General features: G+C 40.9%; 1 protein-coding gene across 8 annotated transcripts in view; it reads right to left on the bottom strand.

Moving 5' to 3' along the window:
- COL4A6 (collagen type IV alpha 6 chain) overlaps nucleotides 1-21,241 on the bottom strand; it is a 300,057-nt gene that overhangs the window by 44,495 nt on the left and 234,321 nt on the right. For 7 of the 8 annotated variants that reach the window (XM_073013472.1, XM_073013471.1, XM_073013473.1 and 4 more), the window contains exons 4-13: nucleotides 20,334-20,468; nucleotides 18,762-18,806; nucleotides 13,178-13,294; nucleotides 10,751-10,819; nucleotides 9,043-9,078; nucleotides 5,556-5,618; nucleotides 4,694-4,729; nucleotides 4,473-4,514; nucleotides 3,366-3,458; nucleotides 2,006-2,059 (exon numbers count right to left, since the gene is read on the bottom strand). In XM_073013472.1, the coding sequence (XP_072869573.1) occupies nucleotides 2,006-2,059; nucleotides 3,366-3,458; nucleotides 4,473-4,514; nucleotides 4,694-4,729; nucleotides 5,556-5,618; nucleotides 9,043-9,078; nucleotides 10,751-10,819; nucleotides 13,178-13,294; nucleotides 18,762-18,806; nucleotides 20,334-20,468 (690 nt within the window). Of the gene's footprint in view, nucleotides 1-2,005; nucleotides 2,060-3,365; nucleotides 3,459-3,546; nucleotides 3,732-4,472; nucleotides 4,515-4,693; nucleotides 4,730-5,555; nucleotides 5,619-9,042; nucleotides 9,079-10,750; nucleotides 10,820-13,177; nucleotides 13,295-18,761; nucleotides 18,807-20,333; nucleotides 20,469-21,241 lie in introns of those variants that run through there. The other variant, XM_037989012.2, reaches the window with a different exon arrangement.

Here is a 21,241-nt window from a genome sequence, read left to right as displayed (position 1 = left end):
ATTGTCAAATTACAGATATAAAGAGAGGTTCAGTGACTTGCCAAAGTCCCAGAGCAGGGGCTGGGTCTAAAATTTGGGTGTTCTGTCTCCAACACTAGGGTTCTCTTCCTTTCCAGTTCATTAGATACAGAGGTGATTAAAATCAAGTGCATTGAACAGATGATTCTCCATGCCCCCTTTATTTCTATGGAGTAATAAGAATCATCATGGAAGGAACCTGTGCCACTGGCTCCACTGGCTCTGCTTTCTGGCCACCCAGAGAGACCCAAACTATTTCAAAGTACTGTAGGGAGGGAATGGAATCATCTATCCCCATTGGCCCAGCAAGGACAGGCAGGCCTAGTCATCTTTGATTCATCTATTTTCCACCTGATCTCTATTCCCAATCCATGAAAATCTTGTCAGCTCTTTCAAAACATATCTTGTGATTTAAAAGACACATTAAACAAATGTAATGCATTGTTCTTGTCTGGCTTCTCATTCAAACAAGGCAACTGTAAAAAAATATATATACCTATAAGACAATCAAAAATTTGAATTCTGCCTTGTTAACTGATATTAATCGCTGATCACAAATTACTGATGATGATACTGTCACTATGTCTTAAAAAGCCCTTACCTTTTAAATATTCAGAGGTATTTGTGATGAAATGATATGTCTATTATTTGCTTTGGATTGGCCATAAGTTGCCAATTATTGAAACTCTGTGATGGGTACACGAGGGATCATTATGACATTCTCTCTGCTTTTGTAAATGTTTGAAATGTTCCCTAATAACAAGTTTGAACATTTTTACATTTTGAATCTATCCACTTATTTCCAAGTCCATTGCTGTCACTATAGTCCAAGTCACCACCACTATCTCTTGCCTGGACTACTGCCATACCCTCTGTGTTTGCTCTTCCACCCTTCCCATTCCCTCTCCCCTTCCTCCCACAGCCAGAGTGATCTTAAAAATACAAGTCAGAGCCTTTGAATGGCTTCCCATTACATTACAAATAAAAAACTGCATTGACCTATGAAGGTAGTGAAGATCTGGTTCCGACTTCTCTGTCTGGAATTATTGGCCTTGCTTACTCTGTTCCACTTACTCACCTTCTTACTGTTCCTCAAAAGTACTGAGGCCTTCTTAACCTCAAGGTCTTCGCACTTACGATTCCCTCAGCCTTAAACCCTCTTTCTGATCTTCACAAGACGTGCTCCCTCATAATATGCAGGCCTTACCTCATCCATCACTTCCTCAGAAAGGCCCTTCTTGACCGCTCTGTCCCAAGTAGACCACCCTGTTCCCCATCCACACTTCATCACTTCACCCTTCTTTCATCTTTTATATATCGCCAGTATATGAACTTGTTGTAGATTTATCTGTTTACTGGTTTCTTGTTTGTTTTTTCCCTCACTCCTCCATTAGAATGTAATCTCAAGGACAGGGACTTTTACTTAGTTACCGTTGTAACCTCCAAGTCCAGCAGAATGCCTGGCACATAGGGACCCTCTAAAGGTAACTGATGAGTGTAAGAATCTAAGCTAGAAAGGCAGATATGAAAGTGAAGGTAGGATTACTAAGATTAGCTACCATTAACTGAATAATAAGTGCCAGACATGTAATAAGCCCTTTTCATGCATATTATCTCATTTAATCCTCATAACCACCCTAACATTCTCCCCTTTTTTGTAGGTTAGGAAACTGAGGCTCAGAAAAGTTAAGAAACTTGTCCAGGTTCACATAGTTAGAAACTGGCAAAATCAGAAGTCAGGCCTAGGTCTGTTTCAACTATAGAGCTTGAGCTAATAACCTCTAAGTTACACAGCCTCATGGAGAACCATGCTTATGTCTCCATGTGTTTGAGAAACAAGAACATCTCCTTAAATGCCTTCTAATAATAAAGATGGTGGCATTCTCTACAATATCCATGGGAAGAAGTCTTTCTGTTAGCCTTTTATTGCTACAGCTTTTGTCCAATCAGACCCTTGAATACATGTTGATCAAATAGAGAGACTTACCGGGAAGCCTGGAGGGCCACTTATGCCTGGAAAACCCTTAGGCCCTGGTTCACCCTGGAAAACCAGCCAAAGGTTAGTAAGTAGCATCAGGAAGCAGCGAACACACAGGAGGATGGCTCTCTGCAAGTACTTGGACTGAGGAGTGGGGAACAAATGAGGTATCAAGATTAGGGCAGCAGAGAGTGGTGCAGATTCCCCAGGCTCCCTAACTAGTAGCTGTACCAGGACGTCTTAGTTCATGGAGCTCTTTGCTGTGGGAGAAGGATTCTGGACCATAACTGTCTAAAACAGAATGTCAAATACTGAGGCTAACTGGGAGACAGAAAGGATGATTGTCTGTTTTCTTTCTAGTGGAAGAAGCTATTCAGTACAATTTCCTATAGAAAATTATAGGCAGCAGAGAAATCCATAGTCTTGGGAAAAGGGTAACAATTACAATTCGGATAGAGACACATAACAATTTGATCTATCATTCTTTGATATGTGAATTTATCTATACGTGCCATGGAAAAGCTCCCTAAGTTTTGGGAATGATTGAGGAAGCAGACAATCTCTTTCATGCTGCCAGACCATTCCCAAATCAACAACTAGTTCCTATAAACCTGGAGGGGCTTGGAGTTGTTGCTTCCACAAAGACAAATTTAAAGAAAGGAGACTAAACACATTTCCCTGCCTAGGCCCCTTGGCCATGGGAACAGAATCACAAAGCTTAAAGGAACCCTGGCAGGAAATGCAAGTTACTGAAAGATATCTGCACACCTTAACAGTACACAACCATTCAATTACAACCATGTAGGTAGTATACAGTGACTCACATAAAAATACAGATCATAAAATATTTCAGTTAAACAAGTCTATAGTGTAAGCCTTGGTAGTTCAAATCAGGTAAATTAGGGCATCTCTTGTCACCACTTGGTGACAGTATATCCTATTTTCAGGGTCAAGTTTTAAGAGCAAATAATTTCTTTAAAAAGATAATTCAAGGGCAACCATTCATACCCTATGTGTTCTGTCACAGTACTTTGGGGACACCATAAGTATTGAGAGGGTTGGGAGTTAGGAGGAAAAACACAACTATTTAATGTTTAAGTTATTCAGTATATCAAAAATTGAATCTGCAACACTAAAACAGAGAAAATAGCCCTTAAATGAATACTCAGATGTCCAGGTACACTCACATACTCCGTCTTTTAAGAAAGCTTTTCATAAGGGTCAAAACAAAGAAGGCTTTTTACTCTTACTTCTAAACAAAAATCCATTACCCAGAACCCTCTATTCTTCCAGTATTGTCTGGTTATTAAAGTTCTTATAATTATAGGAAAAAGTTTATTAATTTTTCCTATTCTCAAATGTTCACTACCTTGGATCCTTTCTTCCCTTTGGGGAATCCCATGAATTCCAGCTCTCCAGTAGATGGTGGAGGTCCTGCTGGGCCAGGGAGGCCAACATCCCCCTGTAAGATCAAATGGAACATTAAGCAAACTGAAAATCACACCGACCATTTTTCTAGAGGGAGGGGTTGTCCTCTGGATGTAACTCACCAATAAACTGTCTCTTACTTTGGCCTCTTCACCCTCATGCCAATGAGGAAACAAAACTCTCATTGCCAAAGGGTGAGAAGAATTATAAGCCTGACCAATGAATTTCGTACCAGCACTGCAGAGGGAAGAGCAAGATGGATAGAAGGAAACTTTAAGTTCATGGTTGCTATGAAAGGATGATTAGAAGAGAGTAAAAAAGGAATCAGAACAAGGTGAATGACTACCTCTTGGCAACAATGACCCGACTCTAAGTGGTCTAATCCTTGCGAAGAGCACAAGCAGAGGCAATGACGTCCACGTTAGAACATTGGAGGAAAGAGTTGTTCCTTCAGAAGGCAGTACAATTGTGAGAGAAGGGTGGGAATAGCAAGTTCTCAGCCTCGCTTGAGGCTCTGAAATCACAATGCAATTTGTAAAGAGAGAAATGAGAGAAGGAGGGAAATAAAAGAGAATGGTGAAAGAGAAGTTAAAGAAGAGAGATAGAGGAGAGAGAGAGAGACAGAGAGAGAGAGGAGGACGAAAAGGAAAAGAAGGAGGAAGTGGAGGACGGTGAGGAGGAGAAAGGGTAGAAAGAAGAGGGGAATCAGAGACAAGGAAAGAGAAGGGAACAGAATACACAAAACACCAAGGAAAGATCCAGATGGAAGGAAGAGAAAGAATCTATTTCAAGGGAATATGTTTGTAAGACATACACCTTTCACAGGTAGGAAGCAGGGGAATAACAATATCTTGAAGGGAAAAGGACCACAATAGCCCATGTGTGGCATGTATACATGCAGCCCTCAAGAGATCCCACCAGAGGATCTAAATGCTCATTTCCCAAGGCGAAAAAACAAATCCTCTTACACAAGCAGGCACATGTGTGGAATCAGACACATTTCTTGCAGCATATGGAATGCAGATTGTATTTTTTAAAAGCTATTTACCTTGACTCCTTTCTCTCCTTGAAAACCTAGCCCCATATTCCCCTAGGGAATAGGGATACAGGGAGGAAAAACAAAATCAATTACTAAATAAGCTCTGGGAACTTAAATTGGAATGCAATCTTTTTTACCAGAAAGTAGGGTTAACCAAACCAGTATCTCTCTGGGAAATCCAGAGTACTTAGGAGTAGGAAGCAAAATTCCCCAAGACAAAGTATACTTACATCAGGACCAGGAGGACCAGGAGGCCCTGGAGGACCCTAGATTTTTTAAAAAGTCAGAAAAATAAGAAAGAAAAGAGTTAGCACTTGTTAGTTTCTGTCAAAAGAATTGTTGAGAGCCACTCCCCAGTAACTTAGCCCTCTTTCCTGCTTTGGCATAGTAGATTATAACTGTCTTTCCTGTGGTTCCCTGTTACCTACTTTGAAATCCCCAAATTGACCTGGTAATCCCATTAATGCTAAGGTAGTGAAGACTTCATGTGTCATTCCTCCCAACAGGCCAGAAATTTTAAAATGATGACCTTTGGTGAAACTAAGCCAAAGTACTGAGTAGTGGGATTTCTTGCACTGGAGAGAACAATCTGGGGACACAGCTTTCCTAGAACCACATAGATGACTGGCTATGCTCTTCCTCTACCAGTGATGATAAACAGGTTTTGTGTCAGAAAAATAGGTAGGTAGGTAGAGCTGCCCAAGATGCAGTGTTAGGAAGGAATCTGAAGCTTCTTCAGTGTTCAGGGTGGGTGATAGTGATGGTAGTATGATTAATTGCAATATTTGTCATGAGTGAGGAAATGGAAGGTGGCAATAAATGTGTCAGGGATCTGCCATCCCTGGGCTATACTTTGGGTTGAGCTACGGTGGGAGGCTTTAGAAACACAGATTGGATGGTCAGAGAGACTCTGATAAATAACTCCAATAGCTCCTGGCAAGAGCACGCTTTACTTTAACCCTCCAAGAATGGAGGTTGCCCTTGATCACCAGGAGGACCTAAATTACACAGGCTTACATTGAATCCATAGTATGATAGGGAAAACAGTCATGTGAATACTGTGATCGCACACTAGGCTTAAATTGATCTTACTTGTAATCCTGGTGGTCCTGCAGGTCCTACAGTTCCAGGAGATCCGGGTGCTCCTTGTGGGCCCTAGAGAGGCAAGTTTTTACCAAGTTCAAAAAGCAAGGCAGTTTTCCAAGAAAAAGGAAAATATGTATGTCCACGAGAACTGTACAAGAATGTTCATAGCAACTTTATTCATAATAGTCAAAAATTGGAAATGTTCCAGTTGTCCAATGATACAAGGATAAACTGATAGATTCAAACAGTGGAATAAATGCCTACAATAAAAAGTAGCAAATTACTGATATATGAAACAATGTGGATGAATCTCAAAATCACTGTGTTAAGTGAAAGAAGCCAGATCCAAAAGGCTAGAGGTTATATTATTCCCTTTACATGAAGTTCTAGGACTGGCATAATAGAGAAAAATCAGGATTGTGGTTGCCTTTGGGGTGAAATGGGACAGAGATTGACAGGGAATGAGCAGGAGGGAACTTTCTGAGGTGATAGTAATTTTCTATACCTGAATAGAGGTTTGGATTACATACAAGTATGCATTTGTCAAAACTCAGCAAACATACACCTAAGATTTATGTGTTTCATTGTATGTAAATTTTATATAAAGAGAAAAAACTGAAAACAAATATTGAAGTCTAATTAAAGATAGGCATGCTATAGGATTTAGGAGTAAGTGAACTCTTGTCTACCATTTACTTTGAAATTCATTAAAAATAGGATGGATTAAACACCACATGTTCTCATTTATAAGTGGGAGCTGAACAATGAGAACTCATGGACACAGGGAGGGGAACAACACACACTGGGGCCTGTCGGGGGGTGGGGTAGGGGGAGGGACAGCATCAGGAAAAATAGCTAATGCATGCTGGGATTAAAACCTAGGTGACAGGTTGATAGGTTCAGCAAACCACCATGGCACACGTTTACCTATGTAACAAACCTACATGTCCTGTGAACTTAAAATAAAAATTAAGAAATAGGATGGATTGATGGACAGATAGAGGGATGGATAGATGGATAGAAGGATAAAGCAAGTACAGTTGGCCCCCTGTATCTGTGGGTTCCACATCTGTGGATTCAACCAACTATTGATTAAAAATATATTTTTTAAAAAAAGGATGGTTGCATCTGTATGGAACACATGCAAACTCTTTTTTGTCACAATTCTGTAAACAATATAGTATAATAACTTTTTATATACCATTTACATTGTATTAGGCATTATAAGTGATTTAGAGATGATTAAAAGTATAGGGGAGGATGTGTATAGGTTATAGGCAAACATGACACCATTTTATATAAGGGATTTGTACATTCAGGGATTTGGGTATCCATGAGAGGTCCTGAATCCAATCTCCCATGGATACCAAGGGATGATGTATAGTAAAATATTAATGGTATGCATGTTCATTGCAAAATTCACTTTTCTTTGCTCTATATTTGAAATTTTTCCTATTAGAATGTTATAATAAAACAAACACTTTTTTAAAAAAGCAAAAGAGTTATATTAATATCAGGTAAAGTAGGCTTTGAGACAAATAATATTACCAGAGATAAAGAAGCCTGTTTCAAAATGATAAAATTAGTCAATTTATCAAGAAGACATAACAATCTTAGATGCCTATGCACATAATAGCAGAGCTTCAAAATACATGAAGCAAAAACGAACAGAACTTCAAGTAGAAACAGTCAAATCTGCAGTTACAGTTGGACATCTTAACATCCCTCCTTCCATAATGAACAGAAACACTAGACAAAAATATCAGTCAGGACATAGAAGATCCAAACAATATTATCCATTACCTTGACCTGATGGATAATTTTAAGATCATTATACCCAACAACAGCTGAATACATATTCTGTTCAAGAGCATATGGAACATTCACCAAGATAGACCATATGCTGGACCATAAAACAAACCTTGACAAATTTAAAAGAACTTAAATAACACAAAGTGTTTACTCTAATTGCAATAAAATAAAACTAGAAATCAATAATAGAAAGATATCTGGAAAGCTACTAAATATTTGGACATGAAGCAACACACTTTTAAATATTCCATGGGTCAAAGAAAAAATCATAAGGGAACTTAGAAAATTTTTGAATCAAATAACAACAATGTTAAACATAAGACAGTGAAATCGCAAGAGAAAAATGATCTGGTAAAATGCAAGGATTCATTTCCAATGGTGGAGCAGGAATAAGTTGACATGGGCCTGCATAAGGGGTGGAGAGGGTAACAGAGGTTGGAACTCAGACAGGAGGAAGAGAAAGGAGGAGTTCAAAGGGCCTCCAGAAATAAATGACAGTCTGAACATTGTTTTGAAAATAACTAGCCATCTGTGATCACCTTGCTGATCACAAATACCTTATTCAGCCACCAAACGCCCTCTCCCCAAATTGAAGCAGTTTGTATATCATGCCTGTGTATGTGGACAAACATTGCACCTTTGTGGACAGGAAAACAAGTACCTAAGAGAAGCTATGCAGCAAGTACAGTGGAGGTTGTTCTGTAAATGTAATGGATACACCGTGTAAGCCAATTGTTTTGCCCTAGGGAATATGTATGGCCTTGGTACTTATTCATCTCTGTTTTTGTGTGTGCTTGCACACATCCCATTTTTTTTGCCTACTTTTTCCCACGAAACTCTGTAACTCTCTATTTAGAAAGTCTCCTTCCACTGCCAGCTAAACACCATTCACACTTCTCACAAGCTACCTTCTGTCTCTTAGACATAAAGACTCACATGACATATCCTTAAGTGAATGGCGTCTCTTCCTCTAAGTTGCTGTGGAATTCTTATGCCACATTCCTACTAGTTTTTCCCACCCTTGGGGGCAGGGACTGTGTCTACATTGTCTCAGAGATTACTCATAGCACTTTGCTAATAGTTAGGTGCTCAATATCAGTTGAGGACTGAAAAAAGAGAGGACTGAAGAAAGAAACAGTGAATACAGGAAAGGGAAAGAAAACAGAAGGAAAGAAGCATTTTTTTTTCTTAAGTTGTTTCAAAAAAAAAAGTGATGGCAATGTGGAATCTTAAAGAAAAATAAAGCTCTTATTAACATAACTCACAGCCTTACATAGACTCACTATTATCAAGAGTCCCTAGAAGGAATTTCTGTGTAGAACACCTTTTAAAGCAATGTGCTCTACTTCTTTTGATTTACCCACAGCACTCGACACACAGAAAACATTTAGTAAATGCTTCCTGAATGAAAGGCAAAATACTAGGGGAAGGTACATCCCAGTGAATACATAAGTCTCTGGCCTAAAGTCTGAAAGCCTGCTTGTCATGCAACTTGACAGTGTACAATTCATCCTCTCAGTGCTTTCTCATTTGGAAAATGTCAATACTGTGACCCATTCTATTTCAACTGTCTAGATTTTCCTTGAGGTCTATAAAGACCTTAGAACATCATAGAGGAGAATTAAAATGCACCATTAGTGATAGTCAACACTGAGAGCTCAACACATAAATAATAACTTACAGTGATTCCATCCAGTCCAGGCAGCCCAGGATCCCCCTGAGAAACAAAGGCAGGACACTGAAGAGTTCAATAAATTAAGCCTGCAATATTTCAGATAATTAACCTAACATTCATAGGGACAACAACACATCTCTGAACCTTGGGCCTCCTCTGTCAAAGTCTTGTGTTTTAAATAATGTATGAATTGGACATACTGGACTGTTTAGATTGTTTACTTTTTTCTGTAAGAAAAATCTGGACTGTAGAAGACACATATTATAGCCTTGGCTGAACAGGATTTCACATTTTACTTGGATTAATTAATTTTCACCTTTGCTAGGAACTTAACAATTAGAGACTACTTCTGTGGGCTGGTGATTTTCCTACTCCTTTTGGAGGAAAGCAAAGCTACATTCCCGTGTGCCTTCATCCCCAAAGATTCTGTGCCCATGTGTATACAATGCAAATCAGGCATTTCAAGGGAAAATCAACAGAGCATACAGTCTCTGATTACGTTTTAATTACTTTGCTGCATCTTTAGTTACTGCATGAATCGGTAATATAACCATCTTGTGAAAATTGTTGTGTTCCACTGGATCCAGGGTCTCTGATTTTTGGCAAAACCATTTAATCAATGTTTTCTAAGACAATGACCAAATTTTGACACCTGTTAGTCTTACTCCACTTGGCTTACAGTAAAAAATCAGCTCTCTGTTGCATGGAAAGAGCACTGCCTGAGTTTTAGCTCTTTGGTGAACTGGCTTTGAGCAAGTCACATAGCCTCAGTACACCTCAGTTCTTCTATCTGTAAAATGAGCGATACCAATACAAGTCTGACAATCATGAGGTCCTTTCCAACTCAAACATTCTATCTTCTACTATGGCATCTATAGTTAGAAGCCCATACCCTAAATCTTGTCTGGCTCTCCAGCCACCCACCCCCATCACTGCCTTCCAAAGTGATTGCCAATGTTCCAGGCTGTATGCACTAATGGAAGACAGAAAAGTGCCATCAATTAGCTGAGTGAGCTTGGTGCATCTTCTCCTCAGATGTTGGGCACATAAATTTTCGTTTGCTACCAGGGAAATGATGGACTCCTGTCCTGCTCTGCAAGGGAATAGGGCCAAACATTTGAAGCCAGGGTTTACTTAGGACCCACAGGATATCAGGCAATACAGTCACAAGAACACAGAAGGTTCTTGTCAATTCTGGAAAGAGATGAAAGTATTCCGCCAGCTGCAGGGCTGATGGGCAATTTTTGCAGACATCCAGGTGCCCAGCTAGGGTGATGGGTTGGTGTGAAGCAACAGAGAAGAGCAGAACCAGGATCTTTGGCTAATGGCCATGTTGAGATGGGCAGAGATATACATGGCTTCAAACCAAGGTATACAGACAACAAGGATTCTACAGTAGACAAAAGGTATCTGCCTGCAGGAAATGTCTTGGTTTGTGAAATAAAATGATACCCATGCAAACTGTTTGTTTGCTGATCTGTCTCCTATTTTTGGTCTAGATCCTGCAGAGCAAATCTCTTTGACAGTATAGTTGCAAACATTTATGTCAATGTTTCCACCACAAAAAGCTCCAGATCCTTTTAAATCCATCTTGGTCTGCTCCTTAAATAGAGACACAGATGCTAGTTCTGGAAATGTTTTCATTGGAGGTGGGGCCCAATGCTGGGGAACCCAGCTTATAGCCTACTCAGCTACCTGCCTTGCAGGCTCTTACCTTCATTCCTTTGAAACTACCTGGAGCAAGGACAGGGTCACCTTTTGATCCTTTCTGACCAGGAAGCCCCTGAGTAAAATAGTTAAAAAAATTGAAGAAATACACACACTTATAGTCTTTTTAATTGCATTATCTGATCAGATAAAGGATGGGACAGCAAGAACCTAAAACCATGTCACTTTTTCTATGGCAAAATTGGCTGTACTAAGGGGCAAAACACGTTCCTTGACCAGGTGCTCTGATTCAGAGCTGTATGCCCTCCCAATCCCCAAGCCAGAAGTCTGTAAAGGGAAGGGGTTTGAATGGGTCTGAAATGTGTTAAAGTCAGATCCTTTACATCTATTCAGAGTACTGATCTGAACAACCACAAATAACTCATATAATGGAGAGTTCACTGCTTCACCCCTCACAGGTATAGGTCACTGACAGAACCTTTGTCTAGGACAGAGGCAATAAAATTTCATGAAAAGAACCAGATAGTAAATAATTTAGGCTTTTTGGGTCACATCTAAACTCTGTTTTACACTCTTCTTCTTCTTTCTTTCATTTTATTTTATTTTATTTCTTTAAAAAGCAGGCCACAAGCCAAAGGCCATGTGGGTCAGTTTGTAGACCTCCGGTCTAAAAGATATCTACAAAAATACCTTCATCCTGTACTTCTACCACACAACTTCAGATTCAAAGCCTGTCTAAGAGGCTGGTGTATCTCACTGCTAACATGAAAAATGGCTCAAAGTACACAATTCCAATCTTTCAACTAGATTTTTTGCTGTCTTAGTGCAGATGCTGGCTAATATCTGCTAGAGTTTGTACACCTGGGGATAATCAATGTCCCTACACCTAAGGGAAGTCAGGATTTGTATTTGGGGTAGGGCTAAGCTTTGTGGACTGAAGCATTTATTGAATGATTGATTCCTTCAGCACAAGGATTATTGGTATCATGAAACAATAACATGATCCCAGAAGCAGAAATCAGTTTTTTTTCCTAACACTGCCTATTTCACCTTATTCTTGTGGCCACTACTTTCCTGAAAGAAGCTTCAAAAAAGCCTACTGAATGATCTGTTCGGTATTCAGCAAAGGATACGTCTCAGCTTAGTAAAATACATGTCCAAGTTCCTATTTAGGCTTGAGGTTAAGTTTAGAGACAGGACTAGGTTTTTACCTTTGTCCTTTGTCAGAGGGTATTCATTACCTCAACATTTATTTTCTCCCTCTAGGGGGCAGCATGTCCTTGCTTTGCTGGATTTTCATGGAAATGTTTTATTCTATACCTGGTTGCCATGGCAATCTTTGGAGAACTTTGCGACTCACTTAACTCATCCTATGTTAGCAATACATCTTTCCTTACCTCCCCACCCCCCGGCATACTGGTTTGGTTTTTAGGTGTCAAAGTCCTATATGCCAATCTGGGGCTTGTGCTTTGTCCATCTATCTCATTTTCTCACACATATACCCACACCCCAACCTGGTCACTGAAGGTGGTAGTGCTGCTCTTCCAATGAAGTGTCAATTAATTCACATATCTATAAAACATGTCTAATGAATGGTGTGATTTCTAGTTAGATATCTCAGATCAGTGCCCTCATGAATTTAGATTATTTCAAGGGAGGTTGAGAATGGGTCTGAAATGTGTTATTTTTCTCTTTCTAGCCACTTGTAAAATCAGTCGGGAAGGGCATTGTATTTACTAGAGATCCCTTAGATCAAAATATCTGAGCCCTATCTGGATGAATGGAATTAAATAAAAGTGGTGACACTGGGATCCAATAAATACCTTACCAATACCATAACCAAGGGTTATGATGTGTGAGTGTAGCCACACACTCTGTTACTGTAGAGTAGGGTTTCTCAACCTCAGCATTATTGACACTTTGAACCAAATGATTCCTAGATGTTGGGGAGGGGGTTGTCTTGTGCCAGTAGCACACCACCACTTGTGAGGCCTCAAAATATCAATAACAATTCCCAAATGTCCCCTGAGTGGCAAAAATCACCCCTGGTTAAAAACCACTGGTATAGACCAAGCTAGCAAGCCCTTTGGGTATTGGTTAGTGCTTCCGTGATCCCATATAAGTCTTCCAAACATTCCTCAATATTGTCTGATGTCGGACCATGTTAAATAGCCCAAGTGTGTTATTTCGCCATGAAATTTACTACAGCCTTTTAACAATCTTTCCAACTTCACAAGCTGCATTAAAAAAAGGCAACACTAAGCAGTGTAGCATGTGCACACCCCAATGCAACTGGTATTCTTCTTTAGACTTTTACTGTTGTGGTGCTGCCAGTATTGACTCCTACATTTGACAAGGGTCTGTAGTGGCTGCCCCACAAAATCTTAATGAGGTTTCCAGAGAGGCAGAAAAAGGGCACACTTAGAGACAAGCAAAGCCATTTGAAATAAAATGCAAATATCTGGCAGCATACAGGTGGTCCGAGAAGCCCAGGATAGCCATCAGGGCCTGGAAATCCGACAGCTCCTTGAGTTCCATTACAGCCATCCAGACCAGGTGGGCCTCTGGGGCCCGGCTGTCCAGGATGGCCCTGTTCAAAGAGAAAAGAAGGGATCAAGTTAGCCACAGGACTGTCAGCTACTCTAAATGGCTCCACAGCGAGAAAAGCCAAGCATGCTATTAAACTCTGGCTCCTTGATCACTCCCTTAGATCCATCATGTATGTTTGCACGTCTTTCCTTTATACTCAAGCATATGTGTCTAATCACAGTTCAATGTTGTCCCTCCCAAAAGGATGAATGTTTTAATAGGGACCAAGCTGAAACCAAAGGGATCAAGCATGAACAGATGGGATACACAAGGTCTTGCAACTTTACCTTTCTTGTATACAAAGATGTGCTAAAATTGGGCTTAGCTGTTTGGCAGCTGAAGTGATATGAACACGGAATCATGCCAGACCTTAGGATTCCTCAGGCCAGACAGACCCTGAGCAGCCTGGCATGACATTCAGTATTGGAAGCTCTGCATGGGAAATGATGCTGGATTTTGGTTAATAGAGCAGAAGCAGTTCCCACAGCACCCCCTCTCCTGAAAGTCGCTTGGTCCAAAATAAGCAAGTCCTGCAAGAATCACATTTTCAATCTCATTTCATCATGCGCACACATCAAGCTACTGCTTCAGTTCAAAAACTGTATGTTTTCCTCTTCTCCGTACTAACTACTGAGGCAGTTGTTTTGCTTGGGAATTAGTAATCATTCTCATACAGTTCATCTGAATTGAATAATTTTCTAGAGTTGGGCTTCCTTGGTACATAGAGTCTACCCTTTTGTAGGTAATATATCTTTTTTAATCCATCAAAAGCCAGTTGTGTGTTGGGCATGGAGCAAAGAGATGATCAGAAAGATCAGAAATATAGACAGGTCAAGAAAAGGTAGATTTCCCCCCTGCCGACGCAAACACTTTAAAAGCCAAGTATACACATTTGATGATTTGAGGGAAACATGCTATATGTTCAAATATGAACTTTTCAAATTATTAGAGGAAACAACCTTTAATCAAATTCTTATAGAGGAAATATTCTATAGAATTCTGTTTCATTTTCGTTGTTATAGTTGTAAGAGCTAGACACACTGTTAATACAAAAGTGTGAGTCTAGACAATCGGACTCATGGAATGCTAAGTCCAGAGGAATGCTCAATAACTTGTCTTTACAACAGAGTTGCTGCTATCTGTGCCTCTGCAGACTCAGGTGATGATTTTTAGTTGCATTGGGGAAGCTGATACAGCATACTAAAGTTTGCAACTTTTTGTTATTAATTGGGATGGTTACTCTTGTTTGCCCTGACGATCTACACTCTATCTCCCTCAGATCTGTGTCCTGGGAGCCTGGCCTCTATGGACTGTACCACCTAGGCTCCCTTTCCCTCTGTCTTCCAGCTGTATTTGGCCACTGGGAGACACAGACTGCAGAGATCAAAGCAGGAAGAGAAAAGACACAGGTTATTTATTTCCCCCATGCCCTCCCTCCCTGGCTATATTCCAAGGAAATGGACAAATTTTTCCGTAGTCTTAGTTCCTGTTCGGCAACAGCTATTTCATGGTTCCAGATCTCACTGGATTCCAATAATTACCATTCCATTTTTTTCCCTTTCAGGTCTAGGGGTAGCTTTGAGTTAGTTGTTCCACCATCCACTGTTGTTTCCCCTAATCTTTTCCACATCTGTTAAATATACCCTTCATTCAACTATATTCAGTTAAACCCTTCAGGTGAAATGTCTATCTCTGGCTGGGATCCTGATCGCCACTATTATAAAATGTCCCAGCCAAACTTGCTAGGGGTTACCTCTCAGCTAGGTTACAGGGATAAATTGAGGCAAAACGACAGGCTGGCTAAGTACCAGGAGTCTTCCTTACTCCTGAGCCCTTGTTTCTGTTTGACACCAAAACCTTTGTCTGGATTCTTAACCTTTGGTATCCACATCTTTTACTTATGCCTTATCTTTTTCTAGTTTTCTTGCCTGAACTCCTGATATTTCCTACCTGTAGGATTTCAGGGATACCTGTTTGCACTTTCCTACCTTAGCTGAATTATCTGGAAATAAATCTCTGACCTCTGACTCAGATCTATCAGCGCCTTTTCACCCAGCTGATGCCAAGAAATGGGTAGACAAGGCATGTTTTGAGCCAGTTAGACTTGTGCTCCAATCCCACTGTTTCCCTTCTCCAACTTGAGCCTCAGATCCCTTAACTGTCAAATGGTGATGAATAATACCTACCTTATAGAGTCATTGTCAGCATTAAAAGTGAATAATGCCTATTCCATTGGGTTATGGTTAAAATAAGTGAGACTAGGTTTACTAAGTAGGAGCTCAATAAACAATCTTCTCTCAGTCAAGTCAGCAAGGGTAAACCACAGGACTGAGCTCTACCTCCTCTCAGTTCTCAGAACCACAGAATTTCTGGCACATTGCCCTTTATTCTTATAGCTAATGATTTTACATATGTGTGTCCCAACCCTCCAAGAGTGTATAGCTCTTTGAGGGAGGAAACCATAGTTCTGTATTGCCTCAAGGGACTGAGCACATGGAATAGGAGGATCTGTTATATTCCAGAAAAGCCAAAACAATGTTCCTCAGAATCCAGTTTCAAAGGAAAAGTTTCCATTTGGTGAGTGGTATGTGTTCACTTTGAGGATATAAATCTCATGTGCTCATTTACAAGTCTCCAGGCAGGGAACTAGAGATTTGGGATTGACTCCATGGGGAAAGCTAAACATAAATTGTAAAGTGAAAATGTCTGCTCCCAACTGCTTTGAACTGAAAACATTTGATAAACACACATCTCTTGTGGATGCCAACAGGCCCAACTCACAGCTGGGATATCATTAAAAGCCACAGCCCTACTGTCCCTAGTCTATGTTGTTCTAATGTTGACGATTTTAGGAATGCTTGTTTGCTCACTCTCTAGCTTAGTTGCTGTGCCCTTTAGTGCAAAGACTTAGGTTATCATGAAGTGATGACTAACCCACTCATGTTGAAATTGTCTACATGACAGCAAAAATGGAGTTTTGAGACCAAAACTAGTGACACATATGTTAACAATCAGCTAATATTAAGAGGGGAAGCAGATCTGTGCAGTGATCCAGTTTAGTAAGATGTGTTAAGAAAGCTGTTGGTTTCAGCCAAATTGCTTAATATGTGTTACTGAAAGTAGAACAAAATAATCAGTCTGACTAGGCCTATGGTGTCTGTGTTTTTCTGTCTGAGGGAGCCCTGACAGTCTAAGAACTATTGCTAGGCACTAGAGGTTGAAGTCAACCTCCCCCGCAATACCTTTAGAGTGTTTACTCTATGCAGAGTTCAGTCATGGGCCTCTCAGGCTTCTGAGAGGAACAGAAGATATAATCTCTGTTTTCTAGGAGCTGGATGAGACTAGCACAAAAAAACTATCTATCATTAAGTCCCCTGGGGCTGTAGGTAGTGAGGCGCTGGAGTATTTGAGACAGGTACCAATGACTCCTGGGAGATTAGAGGTGGAAGGAAGAGGTAAGCACTGAACAGAAGATGTTTAACAAATATTTCTTGAGAGGCTGCAAGAGGGAGAAACAACAAGAAAGTGGGATTTTATGGAGTAATGAGGTTTGAAGCCTGCAGCTAGGGCAATCAGAAGTCAAAAGAAAACACATACAATTTTTGGTCAAGGAAAGGAAATATCAGGAGTTCGGGCAAGAAAACTAGAAAAGGATAAGGCCTAAGTAAAAGATGTGGATACCCCACAAGGGAGTGGGGACTTCTACTGGGAGTGGTAAGCTCATTTAGAGGGGTCTGAACAGCTGCAACTCATTCTGCCAAGCAATGAAGCCTTGAAGAGAAGTGATCCATTCCTGCAAGCTCTAGGGCTCTCTTGGCGACAGGCTGGAGGTAAGAGTATCCAGCTGGACTCTGGGGCAGTTTCCAGCTCAGAATTGGAAACAGCCTTAGCCTCCAGGATTCACTTCCTTCCAGCTCCTATTAAAACAAGACTGCAGGAGGAAGGGCATACTAAGACGGTAAGCTCCAAGTCCTCCACTCATCTCTGGCAAAGCCAGGTCCACAGAATGAGTGAAAGAGGCTGCCTCCAGTTTGCTAGTTTCCCTTATCCAGTGGCTCCCAGAAGATACACATTCTGGGTGGAGACTCTGGCTAAAGGGGCCATAGGAACACAGCCAAAAGAAAATGCCAGGAGACATCATAAAAGGATGGCCAACCTCGTCTGCTTATTTTCCCAATGGTCTATTTCTGGGCACTTTGCAGACTCTGCAGTTGAATAAAATGCTGTAGTCTGATGGCCGACTTGTTGATACATGCAACAGATACGAGGTAAGTGAGCCTTCAATTTTTCAAATTCATAAATGTCTACTAGATCAGAGGAGACAATGAATCAGATGATATTATCTTTCAGGGCAGAGCCACATGATTCCTCTGTATTCCCAAGGTTGAGTGCTAACATATAGCAGGAGCACATTAAATATCTACAGGTTGGCGAAAAAAGATTTGAACCCCTTTTCCTGATACTAGATTATTATCGAGAGTAACACAGAAGCTGTTAATCATAGGGTCTCCAAAAACCATGCTTTGATAAGGTTCAGAACAACCTCTGAGAGGCTGTTGGAAAGATAAAAGCAGGCTTTAGGACCTCCCACAAATGGAGGAGCTGCACTTTTTTTTTTTTCTGTTCTATATGTTGAGATTCTGTTCTTCTTTTAAACAAGATTGAAAACTGCTGCTGTAGACAAACATAGCCCAGACTATGGCTTAAATATATAGAGATGTGTCAAAGGGAAAAACTGAAAAAAGATAGCCAGTAACTTCCAAATATTGTATTTTAAAGGCTGGTGCAATGTTACCATGGAATCACCAGCGGTGGGATAGGCACAGATATAGGACGAAAATAGAGAAACTAAGATATTAGGCTGGATGGATGGAAAAAAGAATTGTCTGCAAGTTCCAAACCTTCCACTTATCTTGGGCAGAGCAGAGGTCCACAGGATAAATTTTGCAAGAGGCTGCCTCCAAGTGATCTTTGGAGTAGTCACTTTGTAAAAACTTTAAAGGAAAATTCACTCTGAAATGAGGTAAGGCTGAAGAGAACAAATTATGAAATGGAAGGTATCAAGATATCATGAAGGATTTTATCTTCTAATTTCATGTATCATCTTAATTTCCCTATACAAGGATATATATGCTCTAATGTGGCTCTGTCTTTACACCTTAGAACCAGTTCCTCATCTCCAATCAAAGCTCTGCTCAACCCACAAGACTTAACTCGTGTTGTCTAAGATATTGATGTTATGGCTACACAGGTTCCTCCACTCTCCAATCATGCAACACAGGGCTGCTTGTGCCTGAATCCAAGGGCAATTGTGTGTGACCACTGCCCTTTAAACCTCACCACACATATCTCAACCCTTGTTCCTGAGCATGCTTGCATGAGACAGGACGTTGCTGAGGTCAAAATGTCTGAAATATGAGGCAGAACCTAAAGGAGGATATGAAAAATTCATCTGTGGACACACTCACCGGAATCCCATTGATGCCAAGAAATCCAGGAACTCCCATGGGACCCTAAAAAAAGGAGTAGGGAGAGGAATGTAAGACATAATCCAACTGGTATTTGTTAGACTCAGTAGGTTTGTTTATGAGAGTCAGTGGCCTACATTTTTAAGAAGTGTTTCATATCTCCCTCCCCATATTGTATACCCTTGATTCCCACTGCAGTTCCAAGTGACAATTTACCTTTACCTAAGGCCTTAGACAGGTCTTTGTTCCAAAACCAGCTCTTTTTTTTTTAAGGGAGTATAGTCTAGGTTTAAAAATTATAGGCTCACTATTACCTGCTGCCATCTGGGGAAAACTAGAGGACCTTGAATGACCTAATCACAAGTTTCCCTCTCCATTATGCTTCTACAGATAAGGTCCCCTAGCCGAACAACTTTCCTTATCAAGTGGACCAGGTGCAACTCCTGCTTATCCTGGAATAGCAGTTTCAATTTCTCACTGGCCTAGTGGACTATTCAAACAAGCCAATTGCATCCACCTTCAGGAACCAGGGGCACCCTGCCCTACTGATACTACAAAGTCTGTTTCGCACAGCCTTTTCTTCTAAACTCTGTTCCCAAGTGCTATCCCTGTGTGGCCCTATGTGGTATGTGGTATCCTCTTCCCCTGAGCTGTGAGTATATGTGACTAACAAATTGCTGTCAATTTCATCTGTCCAGTGTCAGGTGTCATATCTTTAGTCATCCCCATGATCCTAGTGAGGGAATCCTTCCCTCACCAACGGGGTGAATAGAAGGTGATTAAAGTAGGCAGGCAACATAAACTGAGCAGCTGAACAGTCAGCCTGCCACCATGACATTATCACTCTCGTTTCTTGCAGCTCTTTCCCTATATTTGTGGCCTAGATTGCTTGTAAGCACTCTGACCCCTTTCTTCCCAGTATCCTTGCTCGGATTCCTGATCTCGGCTGCCCAGGTGATTGGACTTCTGGTCCATGCACAGTTCAAACCCACCTGACTTCTTACCACAGTGAGCCCACTTGTTTAGCAAGCAGCTAATACATTTACTTCATGGTGTGCTTGCTATGAGAGTCCTTCCACAAGTGGGCTGAATCATTGGCAGGCCATCACTCATCCCAACTCTTATTAAAATATGCAGCCTGGGTGGGGCGCGGTGGCTCATGACTGTAATCCCAGCACTTTGGGAGGCTGAGGGTGAATCACAAGGTCAGGAGTTCAAGACCAGCCTGGCCAACATGGTGAAACTCCATCTCTACTGAAAATACAAAAATTAGCTGGGCATGGTGGCAGGCACCTGCAATCCCAGCTACTTGGAAGGCAGAGACAGGAGAATCGTTTGAATCCAAGAAGCACAGGTTGCAGTGAGCCGAGATCACGCCATTGTACTCCAGCCTGGGCAACAGGGTGAGACTGCATCTCAAAAAAAAAAAAAAAAAAAAAAATGCAGAAATGCAGCCTGGCACAAAACTACTCAGGAATGACATCATAAATGAGCAGAACTGGGATGGAGAACTTCTGATCTTTACATTTGTGGCCCATGCATCAAAGAGAAATCAAGCTTTGCTGGTCTTACCTTATCTCCTTTGGGTCCATAAGGTCCCAGAAGGCCTGGAGAACCCCTTTCTCCTTTCAATCCCGATAAACCAGTAGAGCCAGTGAATCCTTGAGGACCTGATGGGCCTTGAATTCCAATTGGTCCAGGTCGCCCCTAAGGTGGACAGAAGGAGTGCAATTAGTCAATAGAGGACTTAGCATTAATACTTCTCATTTTCCCACACACAAAGAGCACTGTCATCACTTCACCGAATAATTTTGGCTAAGAGATCTGTGAGGCACGCCAAAGTTCCAGACACAGATCAGAAAAGGCTATTTTAGGGGCTGCTAAGCTTATTTGGATAGAACACATTTTATAAGCACATTTAATACGATTCATGTGCACCAAGATCCTTCAACTTTGTACTTCTTAGGAAATTAGTTATTCAGGCTGGATAATATTGTCCTCTTCCTAGTTAATGCCAGGCCATCCATCAGATTGTCAAAATAGTGAAAGAACAGAACGCTGGAGAGCATCATGACATTTTATAACTCACATCCAAATGGCCAACCATGTGCTTGCAGTGAAATCCAGAAATGACTGTACCTAGAGAACATTGCCACAGGGGGCCAGAGTGGGCCCAGAAACTTACAAGCTGACAAACCTGCAAGAGCTCATCTTTGTTGGCAGATCCCAGGACTCCATCGCTGCACCTAGTAGCAGACATTCACAGGGAAAACACACATACACATGCACATATACACACATGAATTGCTTATTTGTTCTTTCTTCCTATCCCTCTCTCCTCTCCTCTCCAATCTGTAAAGTGTCGAATGTGTAAAATACAAGAAGCCTGAGAATATCTATTAAGTATCAATTATGACAGCAAGAGGGAACAGCCTGAGGATTTTAAATGCCCTGCTTATAAAATGTCTGTAACAATTAAG

This window comes from Chlorocebus sabaeus, chromosome X, assembly GCF_047675955.1.
Source record: "Chlorocebus sabaeus isolate Y175 chromosome X, mChlSab1.0.hap1, whole genome shotgun sequence".
Classification (NCBI taxonomy): Eukaryota; Metazoa; Chordata; class Mammalia; order Primates; family Cercopithecidae; genus Chlorocebus; species Chlorocebus sabaeus.
The sequence above is the reverse complement of the archived record's forward strand: the minus strand, read 5'-3'. Positions and strand labels throughout refer to the sequence as shown.